Source organism: Setaria italica, chromosome IX (genome assembly GCF_000263155.2).
Source record: "Setaria italica strain Yugu1 chromosome IX, Setaria_italica_v2.0, whole genome shotgun sequence".
NCBI classification, from domain to species: Eukaryota; Viridiplantae; Streptophyta; class Magnoliopsida; order Poales; family Poaceae; genus Setaria; species Setaria italica.
Window position 1 is genome coordinate 38,773,055 of NC_028458.1, and position 25,419 is coordinate 38,798,473.

The window sequence follows — 25,419 nt, forward strand, 5'->3', positions numbered from 1 at the left end:
GCTGAGTGTAACACTCAGCAACCAACAATCGGCATTAATTTTAATGGCGAACGCTCTTTGCCGAGTGTTTTTTGTTGGGCACTCAGCAAAGGTTTTACCGAGTGCTAGGTTGACCCTCGGCAAAAAAAAGTGACGGGGACGGCAAGAAGACGGTGACGGAGGCTTTGCTGAGTGTCACGACGGAAACACTCAACAAAAATCTAAACTTTGCCGAGTGTTATGGCGAAAGCACTAGGCAATGTTTAAAACGTCACCGAGTGTTAAGGCTAAAAGCACTTGGCAATGTTTAAAGCGTTGCCGAGTGTTAAGGCTAAAGCACTCGGCAATATTTAAAACTTTGCCGAGTGTCAAGGCTAGAACACTCGACAAAGTAGTGCGTAGATGACAGATTGTATGGTCGCTTTGCCGAGTGTCAAGGCCAAACACTCGGCAAAGTTGTGCCTAGATTTGGCATCTTTGCCGAGTGTAACTCTCGGCAAAGCGACCATAAAATTCCTGTTTTTATGGTTCGGTCACGTATAATGGACCCCCCACTCTTCATCAACCAAATGAACTTCAGAGACGCCTTGCATACTGGGCATTGAAACTTCCCATGAACACACTAGCCGCAGAATATCCCATACGCCAGCAAGTCATGTAGGGAGTACTGGTACCAAACATGCATTTTGAAGTTTGTCTTTATAGCTCGGTCGTATGTCTATACCCCTTCCTCCCAAGCACGGACCAAATTATCAATCAGAGGCTCCATGTACACACTCATATTATTCCCCGGGTGTTCAGAAACTATCAACGACAAGAATATGTTCTGTTGTTGAAAGAGGATGCCAGGGGGGAGATTGAGGAGGATAACGAACATGGGCCAACAGATGTACGGGGCAGCCGCCATTCCATAAGGATAGAACCCATCTGCTGCCAGCTCAACACGTACATTACAAGCCTATAGAGCTTTCTCACGATGAATCACATCAAACCTTGTCCAGGCTTCATCATCGGATGGATGTACCAGCTTCTCAAGATTGTATCGACATCCATTTTTCTGTCATATCATTTGTTTCGCGGATTTCTCAGTCATGTAAAGCCGTTGGATCCTCGGTATGAACGGAAGGTACCGTAGGATCTTCACGAAGATTGCGAGCTGCCTCTTCTGACCATCACCAAAGTCTACCTCCAAGAACCTAGAGGATTCACACTTCACACAGTACTTTGCTTCCGCATGTTCTTTCCTGAATAAGATGCATCCCTTCGTAGAAGCATGTATTAGCTCGTATGGCATCTTAAGTGCACGAAGGAGTTTTTGTGCCTCATACATGCTCTTTGGCAGAATGTGACCATCCGGGAGCAGGCTCCCAAAAACTGTCAAGATAACATCGAAGGCTTCTCGACTCTAGCTAAATAGGGACTTTACGGCCATTAGGCGTGCAATGACATCCAGTTGAGAAACCTTGGTATGCTCGTGAAGGGGTTGTTGTGCCGCAAACAACATGCGGTAATACACCTTTGCGGTTGCCTCTGGCTCCTCCTCCCTGCGTCCTTCATCAAATTGTACTTCATGATAGTCATTTAACATGTCTCCTACCCCCGCATCATCATCATAATCCTCAATGCGTTGTCTCACGACCTCGTCTCTCACACGATCGGCTTCACCATGGTAGATCCACTGGGTATAGTCTGCCGTAAATCCATTCTTGCAAAGATGTTTACCCATGACCTCCTTTGTTTGTCGACGCATGTTTGCGCAAATGCTGCAGGGACACCAAGTGAGACGCGGTCCTTTAACCTTGGCAAATGCTAGTTCCAAGAAAGCATCGGTCTTTTCAATCCATTCATCGGTCAACGAACTCTGACTAGAGCAGCCCGTGTACATCCACTCACGGTCATCCATCCTCTAACATATCAGCGAGTAATATAAAAATCAATTGCATCTACAGGTACCTATACTGTCTAATAGGTGAAGACAGGTCCTAATCCCACCCGAGGATGTGTAGATAGGGTTAGTTTCCATGCTCTACTCCTATCCGAGATAGAATTTCGGCAGCACGTCCCCGCTGTTTTCCAAATACACGTCCTGGCAAGGAGATTGTGTATCCGGAGAACAACAGGGAGATGCTGCCGAAACTTTGTCTTGGATCGGAGTAGAGCATGGAAACTAAGCCCATCTACACATCCTCGGGCTGTTCAAAAAACATGGACAATTCGAAACAGATACGGTTATAGATATGCAAGGGTCTGCATATTTCCAACTGTATCTCTTTCGAACGGGAGACGCCGAGGTTACATGATATACAAACATGATACGGAAAGAGGGGTCTTTGATGCCTCACCTTGCTGTCCTGCAAAGACAAGTTATAGCAGCCAGAGCTCAAAGAAATTCAAGTCTTCAATATCCCAGCAACATATTAGAGCAGTATTCCTGGAACAAAAATTCTAAACAGCTAAGCCATCACACATTATCTAAAATGGCTGAGAAGAACTGCATAGGCCAAAAGAAGAAAGAACCTATTGAATTGCTGATCAGTGTACACAAGCGAATCTTAAAACAGAGGGCATGAGAAAAACATGAACAAAGAGAAGAATTTTTGCCATTGAGTTGCAGGGGCAAGCGCAGGGGGCAGGGCGCCGGCCGCTGAGGGGCAGGGGCGGCACAGGGAGAGAGCGCGGACCCGGTGTAGGGTGAGGGACCCGACGCAGGGCGTGGGGCACGGCAAGGGGGCGCGCGCGGGAGTGGGGGCGAGCCAGCGGCGGGGGTGGGGCGCCGGGGTGCCGGCGGCAGCGGGGGCAAAGGAGGCCGGAGGCGGGGCGTGGGCACAGGAGGGAGGCGGGGTGGTGTAGGCCGGCGGCGGGGACAAGGAAGCCCGGAGGCGAGGTGCGGGAACGGGAGGGAGGTGGGGTGGCGTGGGCTAGCATCGGGGCAAGGGGCACCGGCAGCGGGGTGCGGGCACGGTCGCACGGACGGCGGCGGCGTGAGGCCCCTATGTGGGTGAGTGCGTGTGTGTGTGTGAGTGCGTGCGTGCGTGTGTGGCCGGCGAGGTGGATATGCCGATGGTTTGCTGAGTGCCCTAGATCTAGCACTCGGCAAAGTCAAGGTTTCCCGAGTGCTAGATCCAGAGCGCTCGGCAAAGCCCTTTTGTTTTTTTCCCCAACTTTTCAAACGGTACAATATTGTAGTGGAGGGACTTTGCCGAGTGCCGTATATGGGGACACTCGGCAAACCCAATTTATATTTCATGGATACTTCTTCTCCTTTTCCATAACATGTTTTACTAAATTTGTTCCGATGTACTTTGAAAATACGTTATCAAATTCACTCAACAATGCATATTTGATTTTTCTACGAATATTATTCCATTATTTCATGCAGTTATAGCTCAAATTCAATTTATATCAATTAAAATTCTATAATTGCAGTTAATAAATTAAAATTTTCAAATAGATCCGAAAAATTACCAAAATTTGACATGAACCAATCTATGTTGTATATTGCTTATACAAAATGTTTTGAAGTCAAACACCAATTCGACTGTCACTTTGGCTCCAAATCTTACTGAATCCTTCTCAGCGCTATGATTCTTTTTCGGAGATACTTCCGTTTGTAAGCATCGTACATGACGAAATGTGCGAAACCTTCTCAATTTTTTACCATAGCCTCCACATATGATATCATGAGATCTTGACAAATCTCATAATTTTCAGACTTCGTTTGCTTTTTTTTAGAATTTAAAAATGATTCGGCCACACTTTCGTGGGCGTGTTTCCTAAACAAGATGTTCGCTGGCGCCTCATCGCCACCGACCCGTCCTTGCTCGCCGCTCACGCCGCCCGCCGCCCGATCGAGATGATCAGCTGTATTCTCCACCCTAGAAGTCAGATCAGCTGTAAATTCTCCACCCTAGAAGTCAACAGGACGCCTCTCTCCGTGGATGATCATACAAGTCCGTCGTCGCACCTCCTGAACCTTAGGCAGCTCGACGGAGATGGAAGCTGCTCGACAACCCAATCACCAGGCAGTGGACCAACCTGCCTGCGCTGGTTCCACACCCGTGTTTCACCGCGCTCACGTGCAGTTTCTACCTTCACGTCCCGTCCGGCGAGTATCGCCTCTTGTGCCATGGCCTGGAACAAGGTGCGGCCGCCAGCAGTCGTCGTTAGGAGGAGGACACGGAGCGCGAGTGCTACTACATCCTCTCCACCACCGTTGGCACCCTGCCGTTGGCTCGCGGCATCTCCTCCTCAGCTCCTACCAACTGCCTCTGGGATCTCCGCAAAGACTATGGCGTTCTCGTGGCTCATCGCGGGATCCTCCACTGGTTCCAGCACCCCGAGGCCACCAGCACCAGCAAGATACTGTCGTTCGACACAGTTTCCAAGACGTTCCGGCTCATGTCGCGGCCGCTGGAGCGAGGCGGAGGCGGTGATACAACGAGGTCACTGTTGGAGCTAGACGGGGAGCTCGCCGTGGCGAACATGCAGGGCGAGGCGTCGCTGGACATATGGGCCCTGCGGGACTACGAGGCGGAGATCTGGACGCTGCGCCATCGGGTGGAGGTGCCGCCGCCAACATGCAGCCGCTACTACGACGTGCTGGTGACTCCATTGCCGTGGATCGTGGACGTCATCTCTCTAGGGGGCAGCGCCATCCTGATTGGAGAACCCTACTCCGTCAACGTGACTAGGTTGTACCATCTCAAGGACAAGAAGCTAATCAGGGAAGTGTGCTTCCAGGACAAGGTGCCCACGTTCGTGATGTTTAAGGAAAGCTACGTGTCGCGTGCCTTCTTCGACTCGCCTCGCAGACCAGATGTCGCCTACATAAACTTCTCCGATCATGATGAAGACGAAGACGGCGCACCTTATTAGTACTCCTACTATATCATTTTTAATTAACACAATGCAAGGAACCAAAGGACCAAGGATGGAGTGCATCATGCATGTACCTATATATATATATATATATATATATATATATATATATAGTATAGTTATATATATGCATGTACCTAGGGTGTTATATAGTATAGGCCTCCGCTATTCGGTACCCAGGGTACAGAATAGCTTATTATGTACCCGAGTCCCTCCGCGCACCAGCCCTCACATAAAAAACTATGTTACACAATAAATTTGCCCTTTTGAGTAGAGAAATTGCACAGGACAATGTTACCATATTTACTTTCATTAACATGATGACATAATAGTTGTACAGATACATCAATATTCATATACTCCTTAGCATCCAAAACCAAGAACATGATAAAAGCTGAATATCTAGGCATCCACTGTCATCTAGTTATAATTTGTGGGTTCACAACAATACATCTTACAAAGTTAAACCTAGATAATTTCCATGTTTCACCGAAACCCAGATAATCACATGGTTAACCTAAAAATCCTCATTGTGTCCAAATATTTAAGGCGTGATGTAAAATACATTCCTCTTATATGACTTGATAAATTAACCACTATGTCTTAGATACAAAACATGTGGGAAAAATGATACTATTGCCTTGCTGGAAACTGACACATTTAGAAAGACATATCAAAATAAGCACTGCCTCGAATAGCTTACCATGAAGACCTTGTGGAGATAGGTCCTGTAGCATGGCCCCACACTCTTTGACAAACCCAACAGCCACCTGTCATTTGAGAAATACAGGCATACATTTCAGAAATTATATGAATATGTTGTTAAAAAAAGTAAGAAGTAGACAAGCGAGATCCGAGCTATGTACCTCAACACTATCATCAGTTGGATTTTCAAGGAGTACCGTAAGAAGCTCCAGCACTACAAGCTCATGTGCCACCATCTGATTTACCAAGTGTGCTATGAACTTGGTTGCTGCAAGCAATTGGGGCTGCAATCAAGGAGAACTTTAAGTAAGAAATATATGCAGAAACTGACAATCAGATACATATGCAATTCTTTGTACTCAAATATCTTCAGAATCCTAAATGATGCTAAGTTTCACCCTAATAAGTACATAAACAACAAAAGCATGGGGGTATATAAGCCCCATGTACAAACAGCATTTTTAGTTTGTATCCTTGAATTCTGAATCCAAGAAAAGGTATAGCCTATATAACTTTCCAAACCCGTATAGACCCAGCTACAAATGGCAATCGATGCTATCCTCAAGTGTTGTGAACCGAGTAAATTTCTACCTTGTCAAAAAGGAATAATGTCCAACATTTCTAAAGCTACAGGAAATAGGGTATGTTTGCATTCATGCGAGATAATAGGGTATGTTTGCATTCATACAAGATAATAGGGTATGTTTGCATTCATACGAGATAATCCTAAAAGGCATACATACACTAGCTACAGGAAAGAAGAAGCATGTACCAGTGTACATAATAAAGATTTCAACAAATTTTGCTCTGACTCAGGAAGCCTATCTTGTTTTTTTTAAACGAGTATATCTTCTTATTACCTCTAATAGCAGAAAACAATTAGCAATTCTGATTCCTGAAGAGGCGCATTATGATCAGCACCTCCATCAACCACCGAAATTAGTACAGGATACTAACTAATCACTCATTCACTCAGAACATCAAAGGGAAATTAGGATACGAAGAATCAAAATCTCCCATCCTCTGTCCAATATCGGTTCAATGTTGTTGTGCTTCGTCCTGCATATGACAACACGCCGGCAGCATCGAAGCAAAATCTTGCTGCAGCATCGCCGGCATCATTACGGATCCATGCTAGGCAAATCAACTACTTGAAGCACCAAAATTCAGCCTTTGTGTCTTGGGGACGATGGTTGTGAACCTGGAGAGCGTCCGAGCAGGGGCAGGGCTGCGGAACGGCAGGCTATGCTCAGCCTGGTGGGCGGTGCAGGTGGCCGGAGGCCGGACCATGAGATGGACGGCGGCGGCGCTCGGCCACGAGTAGGACGGCGCAGGGGGTGGGCCAGATCGGCTCGGACGGGCCGAATCTGCACGGCCAAGAGGCGTGTGTTTGGACGGTAGGAGGGCCAGCTCGGCCTCGAGGCCGGCGGGGCAGGGCGGCGCGCGACGCACGGGCGTATGGGGGCGGGTATGGGATGGGGCTCCGGTGGTTGGGACGGGCGACCGGGTGCACGCAGGAGAGAGGAGGGACGTACGCGGGTTCTTACCGATGGCGGGCGAACGACGACGGGGAGCCCGGCTGGAGTTTGGAGAAGACGACGGCGGAGATGGCATTCTAGCGACGATTTTGCGAAGCTGATCTGCACCTCTTCCGTGGCACATGTGGATGCAAGCCGAGGAGGGGTGGGGGCGCCAGCCGGCTTCCAGCTGCGCCGCTCGGATCTCGTCGATGCAGGTCGAGGTCGGAACGAGGAACTGGAGGGGGAACAGCACCGGCAGGCGGCGGCGGCGGTTGGCGAGCGGCGGCGGCAGGGAATGGCGAGCGGGGGCGAGAGCAGAAGGAGAACTGAACGGGACGAACGGGATCTGAATGGACGACCCACGTTCGGGTTCGGGGAAAAAAAGTCAAAAAAAGACGGGAGAAGCGGGGAGAGAAAAAAACCGGCGGGAGGGAAGGTGCGAGCCGGAGCTGGCGGGTGAGCTCGGTCCGAATAGATTTATTTATTCGGTACGGTATTACAGGTCAGTTTAGCGAGGCTTCGGCTCCTCCAAAATAGCTCTGACTCTTCCTCCTCTAGTGGGGTGACTTCTCCGGTTCTGGCTCCTCTTTTTGGAAAACCGTTCACCAACGGCTCTTCTGATAGTTTAAAATTATTAGATAAGATGAAATACCTATAATACCCTTTCCTTTTCCTTTTCTTTTTTTCTTCCTATTTATTTTCTTTCTTTCTTTCCTCTTCCTTCATTATCTTCTTTTCTTCCTTCGTTATCCTCCTCCCACCGCAGGCCTCCCATTCCATCGCCTCCCGACCGTCGACTCCTACCGTCACCTCCGGCCGTCGCCTCCTACCGTCGACTCCTACCGTCACCTCCGGCTGTCGCCTCCTACCGTCACCTCCGGCTGTCGCCTCCCCCCACCTCCCCGCTCGTTCCTCTTCTCTTTCCTCTTCCGCCGCCGCCGCCCATGCGCTAGTCCGCGGACGACCGCACGGCCGCCGCCGCCCCTCCCCCGAGCGCGTACGCCTGCGAGGCCGCTACCGACGTGTACCTGTAACAAATCTACCTAAATTAAGTGCTTTTAAATCTAAACAAGTGGTTAGTCACTAAGCAAACAGGTGAAATGCCCATTTTAACCCTAAGAAGTTCTTTTTGGAGTTTAAAATAAAACTTGAGATTTTATATGCAAACTTAATTTTTTTTCCCAAATAAGAGTTGTAAAACTTTTAATTTCAAACAACTTTTGTTAAAGACACTTTGACTAATTCGGAGTGGTAGGAAGTCAAAAACAGGAATCAAAACCGGAGTACTAAAGAACCCTATAAACCTCCTAAGTCCTGGAATCCAAGTTTTCCTCCAACTTTGTAACCTGTTATCTCACGAATTCATATCTAAACTCAAGTTGGGCCCTTAATAAAAGTTGTAGTCCCTTAAGTGTGTTCCAACTTTGTTACACTGACCCAGGTCCAAATCGAATCCGAACCTGTTCAAAATCTTGGTCAAAGTTGGGGTAAATAGTCAACTCAGCCCATGGGCGCTACAACTCTTAAGTCTGGAAAACTGCTCAGAGTGCGCCTCTCGGCGAGGGCGTTCCTCCAAATTCTGAACTAAGCTCAAGAAAAACCCTAAATAGAAGTTGAAGTCCTCAGTTTGGAGAGAAACTCCTTTAATAACGCTTAGGTCTAATTCAACTCAGAAGCTTCCCTCAAATCGAGTCAAAGATAGCTAAACCCCTGATTTTCCACCTCTCCGGCTAATTTGACTAAATCTGGATTTTCAGATTTTTTGGCAAACTTTGGCTCGAAGTATCTCCAAATCCTTTCCAAATCTGAACAATTACCTTAAACCAAGTTTGAACTACATCCAGAGTTGAACAAGTTTGCTTAAAAGAGTTTTGAAAGTTTAGTTGAAAAATCTTGAGAAGGGAGCTCCCAAAGCCGGTCAGGCTTACTGCCCGAAGTGACCACAACGCCCGCGCGCCCGGGGCATGTTCGCTCGCGCGCCACGCGCCGCGTGGCCACCGGCCACCGGCAGCTCGCCGGTGCCCTATCCCCGGCGAGACAGCGACAGGGCGGGAGCCACGACGCCCAACCCGCGCTTGCGACAAGATGGGGCGAACGCCGGGCTGGCCAACCGCTGGCCGCGCGCATCCCTTCCCCCTGACGCGCATCTGCTCCGCCCAACCAGTGCGTTGCCCGCCCGCCGGAGAAGCCGCCACGCCATCGACGTCCCGCGCCTCCGCCCACTCGCCCAACCCAGGCCGTGGCCCTCCGCTTCGCCCACCCGACAGACCGGAGGCACACGACATGCTCCGCCCGAGGCCAATCACGGCAGGAGAGCGCCCGGAGCTCCGCCTCCCCAGCCCAATGGCGCCGCTAGCCAATGGTCGCCTCGCCCATGCACCCACTGCTCCCCGGCCTTATCCTCCCGCCACCGGAGCCTCGCCTCGACCCTCCGCTCCACCGCTGCCCTATAAAAGGGTCACGCTCGCAGTTAGCGCCACCCTTTGCCACCTCCCGCAACTGCGCCTCTGCTTTTTCCTCTGTGCCGCAACTAGGCTCCCATGGAGCTCACACCTCCGTGCCACCCCGCACTCCGACGACTTCTCCGCCCGCTTCGCCACCCCTCCACGCAAGTCTCCGAGCAGCCCGTGGCCTCCCCGACGTCGCCGGTGTGCTGGAACGCCGCCTGCACCGCCGCCCGCCAAGCTCTGTCGCCGCCGCCGTGTTCCGACCCCCGCCGGCCATCTCCGTCGTCCCAACCCCGCCAAATCGAGCTCAGGTGAGCCCTTGAGCCTCTCCAGCAACTTGTTGCCTCATCCCCGCCGGCGAACAGCTGGGGATTTCATCGCCGCCGCCGCACGCCCCCCCGGGGACGACATTGCGTCTTCCCCATTCTTTCCAGGGGCCTGGGCGCAAAAACTCAGGGACCCCTGCGTGTTTAAACCGTAGACTCAAGGGGTAGAATGCAAGTTTGGCACGGCTTTTTAGTTTAAATATAGGCAGAAAAAGAGTTAAACTTTGTAAATGCCCAGTAAATTGTAGAAAAATCAGAAACATGCCTAACCACTTTTGTTGGAATCCTTGCTCTGTCTAGTTCCTAAGAAAAATAAGTTTGCTCATGTTACTATTGTAAATAATATCCTATGCTTTTAATCATGGTTTAGGCCTTTTAAATCCTAATAAATAGAAGAAAAGTAAGAAAAATGTAAAACCAACTCTGTGATGCTTGTTTCTATGTTTAGAAGCTCAGAAAAATGATTAGGGCTCTGGTCTAGAACTTAAAGTCACTGATTTAACTTTATTTTGGGAATCTAGGATTAAATCTTCCTTTTTGCATAAGTTTTGATCTAGAGCTTAGAAAAATGTGAAACCAGTTGGGTTAAGTTTGTTTTGCTATATAGTTTGCAGGATAAATATGAGTTGTGGTGCAAATCAGAAAGAAAAACACCTTCCTTGTTAAGCATGTTTAATTAGGAGGAAAATAGGGAAAATAGTTGTCCTTCTCCAAAAATCATGAAAAATTCACCAAAGCTCTTGTAACACACCCTTAACATACCGGTAAAATTTCATCCTCAGTTTCACTATAATTTCGGAGATAGAAAAAGTTAAGATCATGCTACCTTTAATAATGAAATGCATGTAATTCCTTTTTGAGTCATCCAATGGCTTCCAAAAGTTTACAGTAACTTATTGGTGGCTTAAGTGAGGTGCTGTAATTTTCTCAGTACCTTTAGCCACTGTTTGTTTATGAAATCATTTTTGTTAAGTAATCGACCTAAAGGAATAAAAGGAAGCACCAATCCTAATACGCTAAATAAGTGGAAATTGGAAGAGATACATAAAAATATTCAGAAGTAAGTAACTCTCCTAATGCACTTGAACAACCCCAAACACGACCTTTCACTCTCTTTATGCAACTCTAAGTTGTAAGAAACTATATATGTGCACAATCGCCATCAAATTCGAACTCAAGTTTTAATCGACCACACTCATTTGAAGTTTAAAAAAAATTAAACCTTGTTGAAGTGAATGTGGTTGTCATGCAACTTCATTTCTACTTTAAACCATGCCTTGCATCGTTGGGTACACACACGAATACAACTAAACTCTTGCATGTGCATGTCGTATAGAAGCAAATCTCGCTGACGGAACCTACGAGCTCCACCCGGCACCGGAGAAAGACCCCACTGCGGAGCTTCATCACTATCAGGGTGAGCCCGAGCCGGATCAAGACCCTGAGGAACCGCTAACTTTTCTTGAAGGCAAGCCCCGGTGCATGAATTCCCTGTTTTACTCTTATGCCAATTACGATGCTTATGATTGTGCATTTACGTTTGTAGGAGTTGATTGAAACCATAGATGCATGAATTTAGTACCGTGATTTGAATACTAGTTGCTAAGGCCGAATAGTTGCAATGCTTAATAGGTCTCGGTAAAAGTCGAGTGATTTCCTGTCACTCGCGAGTTATAGGAGTTGAATGTTTTATTTATGTTGCAACTATAAGGACAACGGATGGGGTCGGGCTTATGTTCAATACTTGGTGGATTGCCCCGTTTATCTAAATGAAATTGATCTAAGGTCGAAACGTGTCGGCGTTCGTGATCAAGTGTTTGAAAGTACTAATCTCATACCTAGTATGGGATGGGGAAGCCTGGTACCTGATTGAACTGGGGCGTGGCATATCCTCCGACTGTCCTTGGAACGTCGTTCCCATGGTGCATCATGTGGGTGCAAGTGCGGCCATAGTACGGCAGAGACCGGGATTATGGAGCATTGCATGCCAAAGTAAGTTGGCTCTGACACGTGCCTAAGTGATCGATGGGGATGGCTGACAAATGAAGCAACCCTTCATGGTGCGCGGATGTCGGGAGATTAGGTTCGCTATGCATGGTTAATAAACTCGAATCGATTCGTCTGCCTCTCACAGTTTGGGACTGCTTGATCGCTATTCTGCACTGAGTAAAGATGGAACATGATGATGATATTAATCTTGATGCTTGTTCCTTAAATTGCTTGGAAACTATGCTTGCTTAGTATAAGTTAATAATCTAGACTGGATAAAGCACATAAAACTTGAGCTAAAATATTGAAAGTAAGGACCTACTTTAGACGCTTTTGGCAAAGCAAACCCAAAGCCAGAAAGCCTTGCATGTCTAGGTCTTGGTTAAAGATAGTTTACCCGACGGGTCAGTCTTCCTGAGTATTAGTTGCTCAACCTTGTTGTGGCTTAACTTTTCAGGTGATCTTAATAGTTTGGCTGCTAGCACCACTTGGCCTACCCAGCTCCCTCCGGGCTGGACAGTCGAGTGGGATCCCTCCTCGGACGGCGAGGGCAGGGATTTTTGATGTCATGATCGGCTTCGTCATGATATCAGGTATCGACGTTTAGCTTCCACTTGTTTTATTTGACTGTTCGAACCTTGCAAATTTGTTTGAATTTCAGAAACTCTGATGTAATAATTTGTGGAACTAAGTCAATATGATGGGAATGTTATAATCTCTGTGCTACTCAGCTTCATGTGAGCGATGCTTCTCGATCCTGTGTAAGTGGTTCATCGGATGAAATCCGATAGTCGACTAGGTTGACTTGCTTAAAGTGCATAATCGCGTGTCAAGCGACTTAAATGCATTTTAGTTAGGTTAATTTGGGCGGTTCCGCCACAATTCCCCAGCCCACGCAGCGCCGCCGAGGCGAACCGCTTTCACCTCCCCTCATCCATCGCGAGGGTCGCTGGGGGTGCTTGAGGAGGCGCCAGATCCCCCGCTGTCGGGGGGGGGGGGGGGTGCAGGAAGAGGCGCCGGATCCCCCGCCGCCACTCCGCCGCGGGCGAGGCTGCCGTCTTGTGCCTGCGAGCACGAGGAGAGAGGGAGCGCACACAAGGATGGGGTGCGACAGAGGGAGCCGCACGGAGCGATGCGCTTCTGCTTGTCGTGCGGCGGCAATTTTGCCGTAAATTTGGCGAACTCGAGGGGCAAATAGGTAACAGGTGCGCTGGTGTGCGGGACGAAGCCGTAGGGAGACAAAAAAACCAGCTCCGTGTCACACATGCAAAAACGGCTCCAGCTCCGCTTGGCTCCTCCATGGAAGCCGTTCCCATTTAAGCCCTTTGGCTCAACTCCACCAAAAACTGCTTGTGAGTTATGCCCTAGAGGAAATCATAGAGATGATGATATCTGATTGCATCCATGATTTATATATTGTGCTCATTGAATATCCATTAAAGGCTACTTGAATTGATGTGCAATTATGTGAATTGTATGTGGAACTCTTTACTTGTATGGTTATTCTAAAAGTTGTCCCTAGTCGGAGTTCATGTGTGGACACACATGAATATTAGACTAGTACATATATTAGTTGATGACTATGTTTCACAAGTCATGGACATGGAGATGTCAAACTAATAATGTAGGCACATGTGGAGACATGTGCTAGGACTAACCCAACACGAGAAGTAGTTCTCTCTTTACACAACATGTACCCTTTGTCCTTAGACCTGAGATTGTCGCATGTACTCAAGATGTGGATCGACTTACTTAGGGGCTATCAAACGCTACACCGTGATAGGGTAGTTAAAAAGGTAGCTTTCGGGTTTGTCAAGAAGCATGCTGTGAGATATGGTCAATAAAGATGGGATTTTCCCCTCTCTGATTAAGAGTGATATCTCTGGGCCCCTCAAGTGATCGGATCCGAAAATGCATGGCCATGCTACGTACGGTTAAGAGTTAACCTATAAAGGGATTCCGAATCACAGGATCAAGAAAGAGCGGTCGGCTTGAAGCTAGACCAAATATCGTGAGGCAAAGGGAATAGCATGTACGTAATGTTGTGACGGTTCGTCTGATATGATCTTCGTGTGCGTATAGGAGTTGGCACGTCTTGCTAGAGGCCGCTACCGACTATTGGGCCGAGTAGGAGTACTCAGGCCATGTCTATACATATTCGAACCCATAGGGTTACACACTTAAGGGGATGGAAGCCCAATTCGGATATGAACCGAGTTGGATCAGCTTTAGAAGTACTAATGGGCCTCAGACCTAGAGGCTCGTCAGGAACCTCTATAAATAGAGGGGTGGGGCGCTCTAGGGTTTCATCCCTTTGGCCAAAACACATCTAATTACCCTGAAAAGGAAACTTCTTGCGGAATGATAGATCGCGCGCCTCCCATGCCCTCACCCTGTTGCAACTCGCGGACCTAGCAGTTCGGCTTGTGACGCTTCCTCCCTGCACGTGTGGATACCTTAGAGGTGTTGCACCTGCAGCACTTGGACGATCCGCCGACGAGCCACGACAAGCTGCGACACGAGGACGACCTTGCTGCATGTGGAGGAGCTGCTCGACGTCGACGTGATCGACTACGCTGATCGACTTCGCTGCCTCGACGCGATTCTACATCTTCCGCACCAGTACGTCGAGTGGTAATCCCGTGATCCATATACAACAGTTTTTCTGGTTTACGCGGTAGAAAATTTTTGTTTTGCGCTAGCGTAGCCTACCTCGTAGCCCTAAAGTGGTATCAAAGCCGTAGCTGTTTTGTTTTGGATTCGGGATGTGTGCATATAGAGATATGCGAGTTTTCAGTTTGATCTATGTCCTGGTTTCGTGTTCTTGCTGCAATGGTTGTGTAACGACATACTCCTACTGGTCGAATTTCCGCCATCGGAGTTAAGTGATACACGTAATGCCAGTTGCAGCGAGTGAAGATCAATGTGATTGGTCGAATCGAAATCCAGATTCATACGCCAGGCGCATGAGATGTGCAATAGTAGATTGGATCTACTACCGGGTCGGGATTTTGCCGTGTGCGTGTGCTTCGGTAAATCAGACGTAACTTCTCGGTACGATCTCGGATCGGGGCGAATTTTATATGAAAATTGATCTACAGAAAAAATTTACACATGAAATTGAATGGCATTGCCCTTTTCGGCGAAATTAGATTTCCCAAATTTGGCTTGGAAGATGGAGTTTCGGGCCTCTGAAGTTTGGAACGTTAGAATGCCTAACTCTGTTTTTGCAGGATGTATGTATCTTGTGATCAATATGGCCCCTTTGTATATGTGATGAATGTGTGTAACTCATTCGTGACCTGTGTGTCACGCATACAGCAACACGGCTGGAGCCATATGTGTTGTCACTTTAATGTATTTTATGTTTTACTCGCATGATGTGATGTTAGAAGTAGAATGATCCCTCACAAAGTTTAAGTTAGTATGCCCTCCCAACTAAAACTTGCATTGTCTCATGTCTTGTACAATTAGTGGTGGGTCTATGAAATTAGGGTGCCACTAGTTTTCCTTGACTATACGGGTTTGTGTCGGACACTTATACGCATAAGGGTTGGTTTGCTTAACAAGGTTATCTTAACGGTTAAGGACCTTGGGGCATAAAGGTTGGGCGCCGAGATATGGAGATGTCACCCAACAACAGGAGTCATATGTGATATGATTAGCAAGGAGTTGCTTAACGATCTACCTTGTTTGCTAGCGGTGATGCTAAAACTCACTAGTAGACTTGTTAGTTGTGGATCCTGAATCACTAAGTATCAATAGAGGGATATTGATTTTAGTGGGAGTAGATTCTGTTAAATAGTTTAATGTGATTTGCTCTATCATGGATACGTTTGTCTTAGTGTATTTTGCATTACTTTTGTTGTAGATTAAATGGCACCTAGTAACACCACACCGTTTGTTTTACGTTCGGTCCTTGAGAAGGACAAGTTGAATGGAACAAACTACTCGGATTAGATCCGTGACCAGAGAATTGTTCTTAGGACCGATAAAAAGGAAGATGTTCTAGATAGCCCATTACCACAAGTACCTGCTGATGATGCATCTGCTGCCGTTAAGGCTGCTTACAAGAAGGCATTTGATGCTAATCTTGAGTTAAGTTGCCTTATGCTTGCTTGCATGGAACCCGAGCTGCAAATACAGTTCGAAACAAATCATGAGGCACACGATATGATCGTGGCGCTCAAAGATATGTTCCAGACATAGGCTAGGACTAAAAGGTTCAATGTATCCAAGGCCTTTCTGGAGTGCAAGCTAGAAGAAGGCGCAGCAGTAGGACCACACGTAATCAAGATAGTTGGTTACACTCAGCGATTGAAGAAGCTGGGCTTCCCAATGGGCAAAGAGTTGGCCACTGACTTCATTCTTTCGTCTCTTCCGCCTAGCTATGGGAACTTCATCTCGAACTACCATATGCATGGGACTGAGAAGGATCCGAATGAACTGTGTGGTATGCTCAAGACAGCAAAGGTTGACATTAAGAAAAGCGCTAGTAGCAGCCATGTGATGGCTGTACAGAACAAGTCTAGCTTCAAGAAGAAGGGAAATTCTTGGAAGAAGAAGGGCAAGGCTGGAGTGTCCAAGCCAAACCCAACGCCCAAGGCTAAAGCTGGACCTGCTCCAGATAAAGAGTGCTTTTATTGTCATGAACCTGGTCACTAGAAGAGAAACTGCAAGTAGTACCTAGCTTCGTTGAAGAATGGCGGAAGTAAGAGTACTTCCACCTCAGGTACTATTGACGCTAGATTTTGACACGTATGGAATCGACGCCAAAAAGGGGGAAGGATTGGCTGATACGGCAAGTTGAAAGGTCATGATTGGGAATCGGCCGATTGGTGCTACAGTTGGAGATCGGTCGATTGGCGCTGTAGTGTTTTGGCGGACGGAGTTGGTAGAGATCGGCCGATTAAGAGGATGGAACAATTGGGCCAATATGGGCTTAAAATGAATCGCAAAGAGAAGAGGAAGGGGGATTGGCCCGTAGGAGTGCACAACCAACTCCGATACGAGTTGTACTTGTAAATATTCGTTTTCGTTTAAAATTAGAGATAGAGTCCTCGTCGGTTAAGAAATTGGTTGTAACAGGCTATAAATAGCAGTCTTTAGAGATCTGTAAAGAACACATCAAATCAATACAATAATCTACTATTTCCTTGTACTTTACTTTCAAGTCGGTGACTTCGCCAATACATTTCTTTTTTCACGAGTTCATATGGGTTGGCAGGGCTGCATCGACACGATCTCTGGCTGATTCTGTAAGTTCCGTTTATTGAGTAATATCTAAGCTTTAACTTCGGGCGCATCGCTGTCATTTCGTTTAGATTTATTCTCCAGTTATCGATATTTACCAGAATTCTAGGTTTTACCTATTGTTCTCGTTTTATCATCAGTTATTCAGCTTGAGATTAGAACTTTCGGCTTGATTGTCATTATTTTCACCTGTTGCTTTTGCATAGCCGATTAGATCTGTTTTAAGTATTGCTCTTGTAGCGTTATCTAGTTTACTTCAGTAGTTTTCTTTATAATCGCTGCGTAGTTGTCGGCTGCATTATAGCCGATTATCTTGTTATAGCAAATCGGTCGATTCGCTGATACGCTTTCTCGAGATCGAAACCTTAGCCAATCGCAACCCCTGGAATTTGACATGTTTCTTCCTTGCCAGTCAACAGGTCAGATTGGCTGGCACGCCGCGCGAACTGCACCAGGGCGATCACCCAAACAGGAGCTAAGCAGATTCTCCCGGGTCGTGTGTCTGACGCTGAGAGTCAATCGGCTGACTTTTAGCGCCAACACACTTTTGGCACGCTCGGTGGGACCACTTCAACCTCTACTATGTCGAAAGCTGCCGAAATCTTCGAAGACAACATCATCGAGATGACGGAAGCAGACCTCAAGGACGACCAGAAGGAAGAGTTGGAAAGGCAGATAGCGCAATACCGGAAAACATGCCTACAATCTTTCAGTTGTACCAAGAGCGGGGAGACCGTCAAGAAAGCTCCTTTCCCAACTCCTAGCCAGATCACGATTGCCGAGGACTCGGGCAAGATGTCCGAGATGGTTGAATAGTCCGTCTACCAGGCTTTCATCGATCAATCCCCGGTAATAACCAACACGGTATATAATGTCGTCATCAGCTCCCTAGCCAATGGCGTATCTCAAGGATATCAGGGGCCAGCGTACGCCCCACCTATTACAACCCCGGTCAGGAGTTTTCCAAGCACAGCTCACTTGGCTCCTCAGCTGATCCAAGCTCAACATGGAGCGCCCAGCGCTTCCTTGCCGCCAGTGCACCCAGGATACAATGGTGCGCCATACCTCCAGTCACAAGCGCCACCCCAGACTGCCCAGATTTCTTCCGCGCAATCATCACCATTAAATTCAGTGCCTTGGGGGGCACCATCAACGGCGGTCGTCCAAGATCAACTGGCCAGTTATGGAGGCTCTCCAATCCAGGCACCATTCCAATCGGCCAATCGGCCGACAATCCCATAGTATCAACCAGCCACGTCGAAAGTTGGCAGGGGGGCAAATACTGCCGAGGCACTCTGGGGGTGCTACGCCGATTATACTACACGATGAGGTGGCCGGTTCACTGAGACACCAGATGCCAAACACGTTACCGCAGAACCCGCCGCACGCCTTCGTTCATCACCCAGTCATCCCACCGCCGATCCACCAACATGTGCCGGCTCCCCAGCCAGTAGTTCATCAACAGCAAGTAGACTGGATGGCAAGGATAGTAGAGGTGATTCAAGATCAATTCGGGTTGAAGCCAAAGGTACAAACTTACACGTACAGAACGCCGTACCCGCCAGCCTACGATCTACTGTCGTTTCCCCATCGGTACAAAGTTCCCGACTTCACCAAGTTTTCGAGGCTTAATGACACCTCAACTGTGGAGCACGTGAACAGATTCACCATCCAATGCGGAGAGGCGGCTACACAGGATGCCCTACTGGTGCGTCTGTTCTCGTCATCCCTGTCCGGGTTGGCCTTCTAGTGGTTCACTACGCTGCCACCCAACTCCATAGTTACTTGGGCTGATTTGGAGAAGCAGTTCCACAAATACTTCTACGCGGGGGTACATGAGATGAAGCTCTCAGATCTAACAAGCCTCAGGCAAAGAAGCGACAAGCGAGTGTCCACCTATGTGCAGACGTTCAGAGAGGTCAGAAACAAGTGCTACACCTTAGTCCTGACCGACGCGCAGCTGGCCGATATAGCCTTCCAAGGTCTACTACCGCACATTAAGGAGAAGTACACTTCCCAGGAGTTTGAAAGCCTGAGTCAAATCGTGCATCGATTGTTTGGTTAGGAAGTACGCCACTTTGATCAGCGGAGAAATTTTCAGAAGAAGGTGGCATATTTTGAAGGTTCTGAATCCGAAGAGGAAGCGGAAATCGGCCAAGCAGAGTGGGTTAAGGGGAAAAGGCCGATATAATGTCCTTTCAAAAAAAAGGATGTTGGAGGTATGCCCTAGAGGCAATCATAGAGATGATGATATTTCATTTGTATCCATGATTTATATTGTGTTCCTTGAATATACATTAAAGGCTACTTGAATTGATTTGAAATTATGTGAATTGTATGTGAAACTCTTTACTTGTATGGTTATTCTAAAGTTGTCCCTAGTCGGTGTTCATGTGAGGACACTGTGGCGGATCCACTTCGGATCTACTTGGTTAAACATGATTTAGCCGCTTGATACGCGACGCTCATGCCTAAGCCGAGTAAACACGAAGTGCCGTCGGATTTCCTCCGATTTAACCACTTAAACAGGACCATTTTAGCAGACTCACACGAAGGTGAGCGGTTCCAGAGAGTACAACAAGTCCACCGAGTTAACAACTTAACCACTTAGTTTGATTATGAAATAAACATCAGAGTTTACAAGGTTTCAGAGAAAACACAGAAGGTAAAAACACTAGCGGAAGCAATCGTCGGGGTCGGACGTCCCTGGCGAGGCCAGCCGGAACGTCACTGATACCTCTCCTCGCCGTCCGAGGAGGGATCCCACTTGACCATCCAACCCGGAGGGGGCTGGGACGGCCAAGTGCCAGCAGGAGAAGGGTCGGGAGCAGCAACAACACCTAAAAACAGGAGCCACAACAAGGCTGAGCTACTAAGCTCAACAAGATTTAACCGACAGGAGTAAGCTACTCCACACTTCTAGACATGCAAGGCTTTATGGCTGAGGGGTTTGTTTGCCAAAAGCACTAAGTAAAACCCTATTTTCCAGTTTTAACTTCGGTTCTAAGTTCATTAACCGTTCTAGTTTTTGCAACCTATTCTAAGCAATCATAGAACCAAAACAAGGTAGGTATATATATCAACAAAACCATGTCATCATCAGATTCCTCATTTACTCAGGGTGACATAGCGATCAAGCAGTCTCAAACTGTGAGAGGCAGACGAATCGATTCGAGTTCTTTAACCATGCATGGTGAACCTAACCTCACGACATCCGCACACCCGGAGGTCGCTTCCTGTGTCGGCCTTCCCCATCGATCCCCTAACCCGTGTCGGGCCCATTTCCTTTGGTGCAAGGTTCCACAGACCCGGCCTCTGCCGTTCTGTGACCACGCTTGCCATCACGTGCGACAACCAGCAGGGGAAACTCCGTTCCAAGAACAATGGGGCGACCGCTCACGTTTAGGTTCAATCCGGTACTAGGCTTCCTCATCCCATACTAAGTATGAGATTAGTACTTTCAAACACTTGATCACGAACACCACCACTGTCGGGCCTTAGCAAGTTTTCATAGACAGACGGGGCCACCATCCGACCACCAAAGAGTTACCCAAAACCCTGCCCCGTCCATCGTCCTTATAGTTGTAACAGAAGGGTACACGTCCAACTCCTACAACTCGCGAGTGACAGGGAATCACTCGACTTTTACCGCTTCCTATTTAAGCAAGCAGCTACTCGGTCCAACAACTAGTGTTCAGATCATGGGAGCTATGATATGCATCTAGGGTTCCAAACAACTCCTATACGTAAATGCACAAGCATGTTACAGAAGGCATGCGCAAGTCTGGTAAAACAACACAGGGTTTCCATGCAACCGGGGCTTGCCTTCGAGCAAGGGGGAAGAGAACTGCTCGACTTCGGGGGCGGCTTCGGCTTCTGGGGGCAGGAGCTTAGCTACACCGTCGTCTTCTGGCGCCGGGTGCAGCTCGTAGAAGCCGTCGGCGAGGCGCAGCTCTACACGAATGCAATGTAAGAGTTAGCATAGACGGTTATTTCAACAGCAACACTTGCAAGTCTGAGCCCAGAAACTTGCGACAAAGAGCAGGAGGGTGGGGAGGTTCAAGGGAGCTGGTGGAGATCAAAAGGTAAGGGTTGCAAAGGAACTTATGATCTGATCCTTAAACTAGAGGATGTGGTATACTAGGGATCCTCAGACGCAAGCGCTGAAGGGTTCCTAAGTTTTGCACATATACCCTCGGCTGAAGAAAAGATCACAGCCGAGCCCTCGGGCGAGGCGGATAGGGGTCGGCGGAACAGATAGGGTCGGGCGAGACGAAACAGAGGTCGAGCGGATAAGAGGGGTCGGGCGAAGCGGACTGGGGTCGGCAGCTTACCTTCTTCCTACAAGGAAAGCTTGGGGTCGGAAAGAAACAGACTTGGGCGGAGGGGCTAAGGCTTTGAACGGCGGCAAGGTCCGGCAGTGCTCCAGCGGCAGCGGTGCTTCTTGTGGATCACAAGTGAGCTCTTACGCAGCACGGAGGAGCAAGTGGCTGGGTGGCTCGGGGAAAAACGGAGTGAAGCGGAGAGGAGAGTTCTTCAAGAACTTAGCGGGTGGCGCTAGGAGCTTGAGCAGGGAGCGAGAGAAATGGCGGAAGGCAGCAAAGGCGGAGGGAACTCCGGTGGGCTTGCGCATTCCCTTTTATAGCGGCTGGGGCGGTGAAGGGAAGCGGCGTAGGAGTGAGAAGGGGAGCGGCGCGAAGGCCGGAGAGAAGCAATGGAGTGCTCTGCCGGGGCGGCGATTGAGCGACGGGGGTGGTGGTGCAGGACTTCGGGGATGACGCCAGCGGTCATTGGGCTCTGGCGTCAGGGCGGTGCAGGAGCGGGTATGCCGGTGGTTGAGATTTGGCGGAGGCGGGCGTCGTCGTGCGGTAGATTTGATGGACGCGACCGGTTTAACGGCGCTAGAATCGAGGACGCACAGGTGAGAAGACAGGCAGCCGCGGGCGCGTGGGCGAGCGCGGAGCAACAGATTGTCGGGCGGCTTCTGACAAGGCGGGGAAAGGAGCAGTCGCGGCCGTGGCCAGGGTTGGCGGAGGAGGGATCGTCGGGTAGCGAAGACCAGGCGGCGCGACTGTGTTCGAAGTGACGGAAAAGACGGGCGACATCGGGCTCTGCGGCCGGGATCTGACAATGTGATGATGGGCGCAGGAGGCGAGGTGCTGCAGAAAGGTTGCAGAGGGGCTTCCGCTGCCATTGGGGAAGGGGGCGCGAGAATCCATTTGGTCGCGAGCCAGAGACGAGGCTGAGCGGCGGGCGTCGGAGAAGATGAGCCACGCGGCGGAGAGACTCTGAAGCGGGCATGCAACTCGAGTGTGCTGGTCGCGGAAGATCTGGGGGAAAAAATCTCGCGGGTCCACCGGTCAGATAGAACGGACGTTTTGGGAGGACTTAGAAGATCCGACGGTGGGCTGGTTTCGGCGGGGTCGGAACCGAAGCAAGGCGGAGAGGGGTCGGGTCTCAGGGGTCGGGACCGGTCGGAAGGTTGAACTGACACTTAGGCGCGGAAAGCTAGACAGGTGATCAGGGGCTAGGATTAAGATTAACTGGGAAGATTAGGGACCGGTCGTCCTAGACACACATGAATATTAGACTAGCACATGTATTAGTTGATGGCTATATTTCACAAGTCATGGACATGGAGATGTTGAACTAATAATGTGGGCACATGTGGAGACATGTGCTAGGACTGACCCAACATGAGAAGTAGTTCTCTCTTTACACAACATATACGCTTTGTCCTTAGACCTAAGATTGTCGCATGTACTCAAGATGTGGATCGACTTTCTTAGGGGCTATCAAACGCTACGCCGTAACAGGGTAGTTATAAAGGTAGCTTTCGGGTTTGTCAAGAAGCATGCTATGAGACATGGTCAATCAAGATGGGATTTGCCCCTCTCTGATTGAGAGTGATATCTCTGGGTCCCTCGAGTGATCGGATCCGAAAATGCGTGGCCATGCTATGTACGGTTAAGAGTTAACCTACAAAGGGATTCCGAATCATAAGATCGAGAAAGAGTGGTCGGCTTGAAGCTAGACCAAATATCATGAGGCAAAGGGAATAGCATGTATACAATGCTGTGATGGTTCGTCTGATATGATCTTCGTGTGCGTATAGGAGTTGGCACGTCTTGCTAGAGGCCGCTACCGACTATTGGGCCAAGTAGGAGTACTCGGGCCATGTCTATATGTATCCGAACCAATAGGGTCACACACTTAAGGGGCTGGAAGCCCAATTCCGATGTGATCCGAGTTGGATTAGGTTTAGAAGTACTAATGGGCCTCGGACCCAGAGGCTCGTTAGGAACCTCTAGAAATAGAGGGGTGGGGGCGCCCTAGGGTTGACACCTTTTTGGCGAAACACATCTGCTGTGCCTCCCACGCCCTCTCCTGTTGCAACTCGCGGACCTAGCAGTCCGGCTTGCGATGCTTCCTCCCTGCACGTGTGGATACCTTGGAGGTGTTGTGCCTGCAGCACTTGGGCGAGCCGCCGACGAGCCACGACGAGTCGCGGCACGAGGGCGATCTTGCTGCACGTGGATGAGCTGCTGGACGTCGACGTGATCGACTACGTACGACTACACTGATCGACTTTGCTGCATCGACGCGAATCTACATCTTCCGTATCAGTGCGTCGAGTGGTAATCCGGTGATCCTGATACGACAGTTTTTCTGTTTTACGCGGTAGAAAATTTTAATTTGCGCTAGTGTAGCCTACCTCATTTCCCAACAGTGGTGTTAGAGCCGTAGCTGTTTAGTTTTGGATTCGAGATGTGTGCATATGGAGATATGCGAGTTTTTAGTTTGATCTATGTCCTGGTTTCGTGTTCTTGCTGCAATGGTTGTGTAACGACATACTCCTACCGGTCGGGTTTCCGCCATCGGAGTTAAGTGATACACGTAATGCTAGTTGCAGCGAGCGATGATCAATGTGATTGGTCGAATCGAGATCTAGGTTCATACGCCAAGCACATGAGATGTGCAATAGTAGATTGGATCTACTACAGGGTCGGGATTTTGCCATGTGCATGTGCTTCGGTAAATCAGTCGTAACTTTTCGGTACGATCTCGGATCGGGGCAAATTTTATATGAAAATTGATCTACAGAAAAAGTTACACATGAAATTTAACGGCTTTGCCGTTTTTTGGCGAAATTAGATTTCCCAAATTCGGCTTGGAAGATGGAGTTTCGGGCCTCCGAAGTTTGGATCGTTAGAACACCTAACTTTGTTTTGCAGGATGTATGTATCTTGTGATCAGTATGGCCCCTTTGTGTATGTGATGCATGTGTGTAACTCATTCGTGACCTGCGTGTCGCACGTACGGCAACATGGCTGGAGCCATATGTGTTCTCACTTTAATGTATTTAATGGTCTGCGTACCAATCTGTGATGATCCAAGCAACTATGTAATCTTCATTGCTAGCTTCTTTACTAGCTATTAGACGTAATAGCATGTTCTAGTTCTTGGAGGACTCATCACCAGGAGGATGGTGCACATGGAACATGGAGATGGAGATCACCATGGTGAATAGGTTCTGTGGAGATGGAGATCACCATAAGAAAAATGGGTCATACTGTGTCACAACTGTGTGAATGCTATTCTGTTTATGTTTTACTTTCTGCATGCTGTGATGTTAGAAGTAGAACGATCCCTCACAAAGTTTAAGTTAGTATGCCCTCCCAACTAAAACTTGCACCATCCCATGTCTTGTACAATTAGTGGTGGGTCTATGAAATTAGGGTGCCACTAGTTTTCCTTGACTAGACGGGTTTGTGTCGGACACTTACACGCATAAGGGTTGGTTTGCTTAACAAGGTTATCTTAACGGTTAAGGACCTTGGGGCATAAAGGTTGGGCGCCGAGACATAGAGATGTCATCCAACAACAGGAGTCATATGTGATATGATTAGCAAAAGTTGCTTACCGATCTACCTTGTTTGCTAGCGGTGATGCTAAAGCTCACTAGTAGACTTGTTAGTTGTGGATCCTGAATCACTAAGTATCAATAGAGGGATATTGATTTTAGTGGGAGTAGATTCTATTAAAATAGTTTAATGTGATTTGCTCTATCATGGATACGTTTGTCTTAGTGTATTTTGCATTACTTTTGTTGTAGATTAAATGGCACCTAAAAGCACTACACCGTTTGCTTTGCGTTCGGTCCTTGAGAAGGACAAGTTGAATGGAACAAACTCCTCGGATTGGATCCGTAACCTGAGAATTGTTCTCAGGGCTGGAAGATGTTCTAGACAACCCACTATCAGAAGAACCTGCTGATGATGCACCTGCTGCTGCTCAGAATGCTTACAAGAAAGCATGTGA

The 25,419-nt window shown here is 48.4% G+C and overlaps 1 protein-coding gene and 1 long non-coding RNA gene across 2 annotated transcripts; one reads left to right on the top strand and one right to left on the bottom strand.

The window, feature by feature from the left end:
- The first annotated feature begins 3,350 nt into the window (after positions 1 to 3,350).
- LOC101756097 lies at positions 3,351 to 4,911 on the top strand. Its single transcript, XM_012849083.2, has one exon. It carries the CDS (start codon positions 4,378 to 4,380, stop codon positions 4,852 to 4,854), a length of 477 nt encoding a protein of 158 aa, XP_012704537.1. The 5' UTR covers positions 3,351 to 4,377; the 3' UTR covers positions 4,855 to 4,911.
- Positions 4,912 to 5,149: 238 nt separating this feature from the next.
- Positions 5,150 to 7,472, bottom strand: LOC101778385. Its single transcript, XR_215912.4, has 3 exons — positions 7,110 to 7,472; positions 5,724 to 5,846; positions 5,150 to 5,627 (listed from the first exon to the last, which is right to left on the bottom strand). It is a non-coding gene; the product is annotated as an uncharacterized LOC101778385 (long non-coding RNA).
- Between the last annotated feature and the right edge of the window lie 17,947 nt (positions 7,473 to 25,419).

Coding starts and splice junctions, on each gene's coding strand:
- LOC101756097 (XM_012849083.2), top strand. CDS start 4,378: ATGTCGCGGCCGCTGGAGCGAGGCGGAGGCGGTGATACAACGAGGTCA.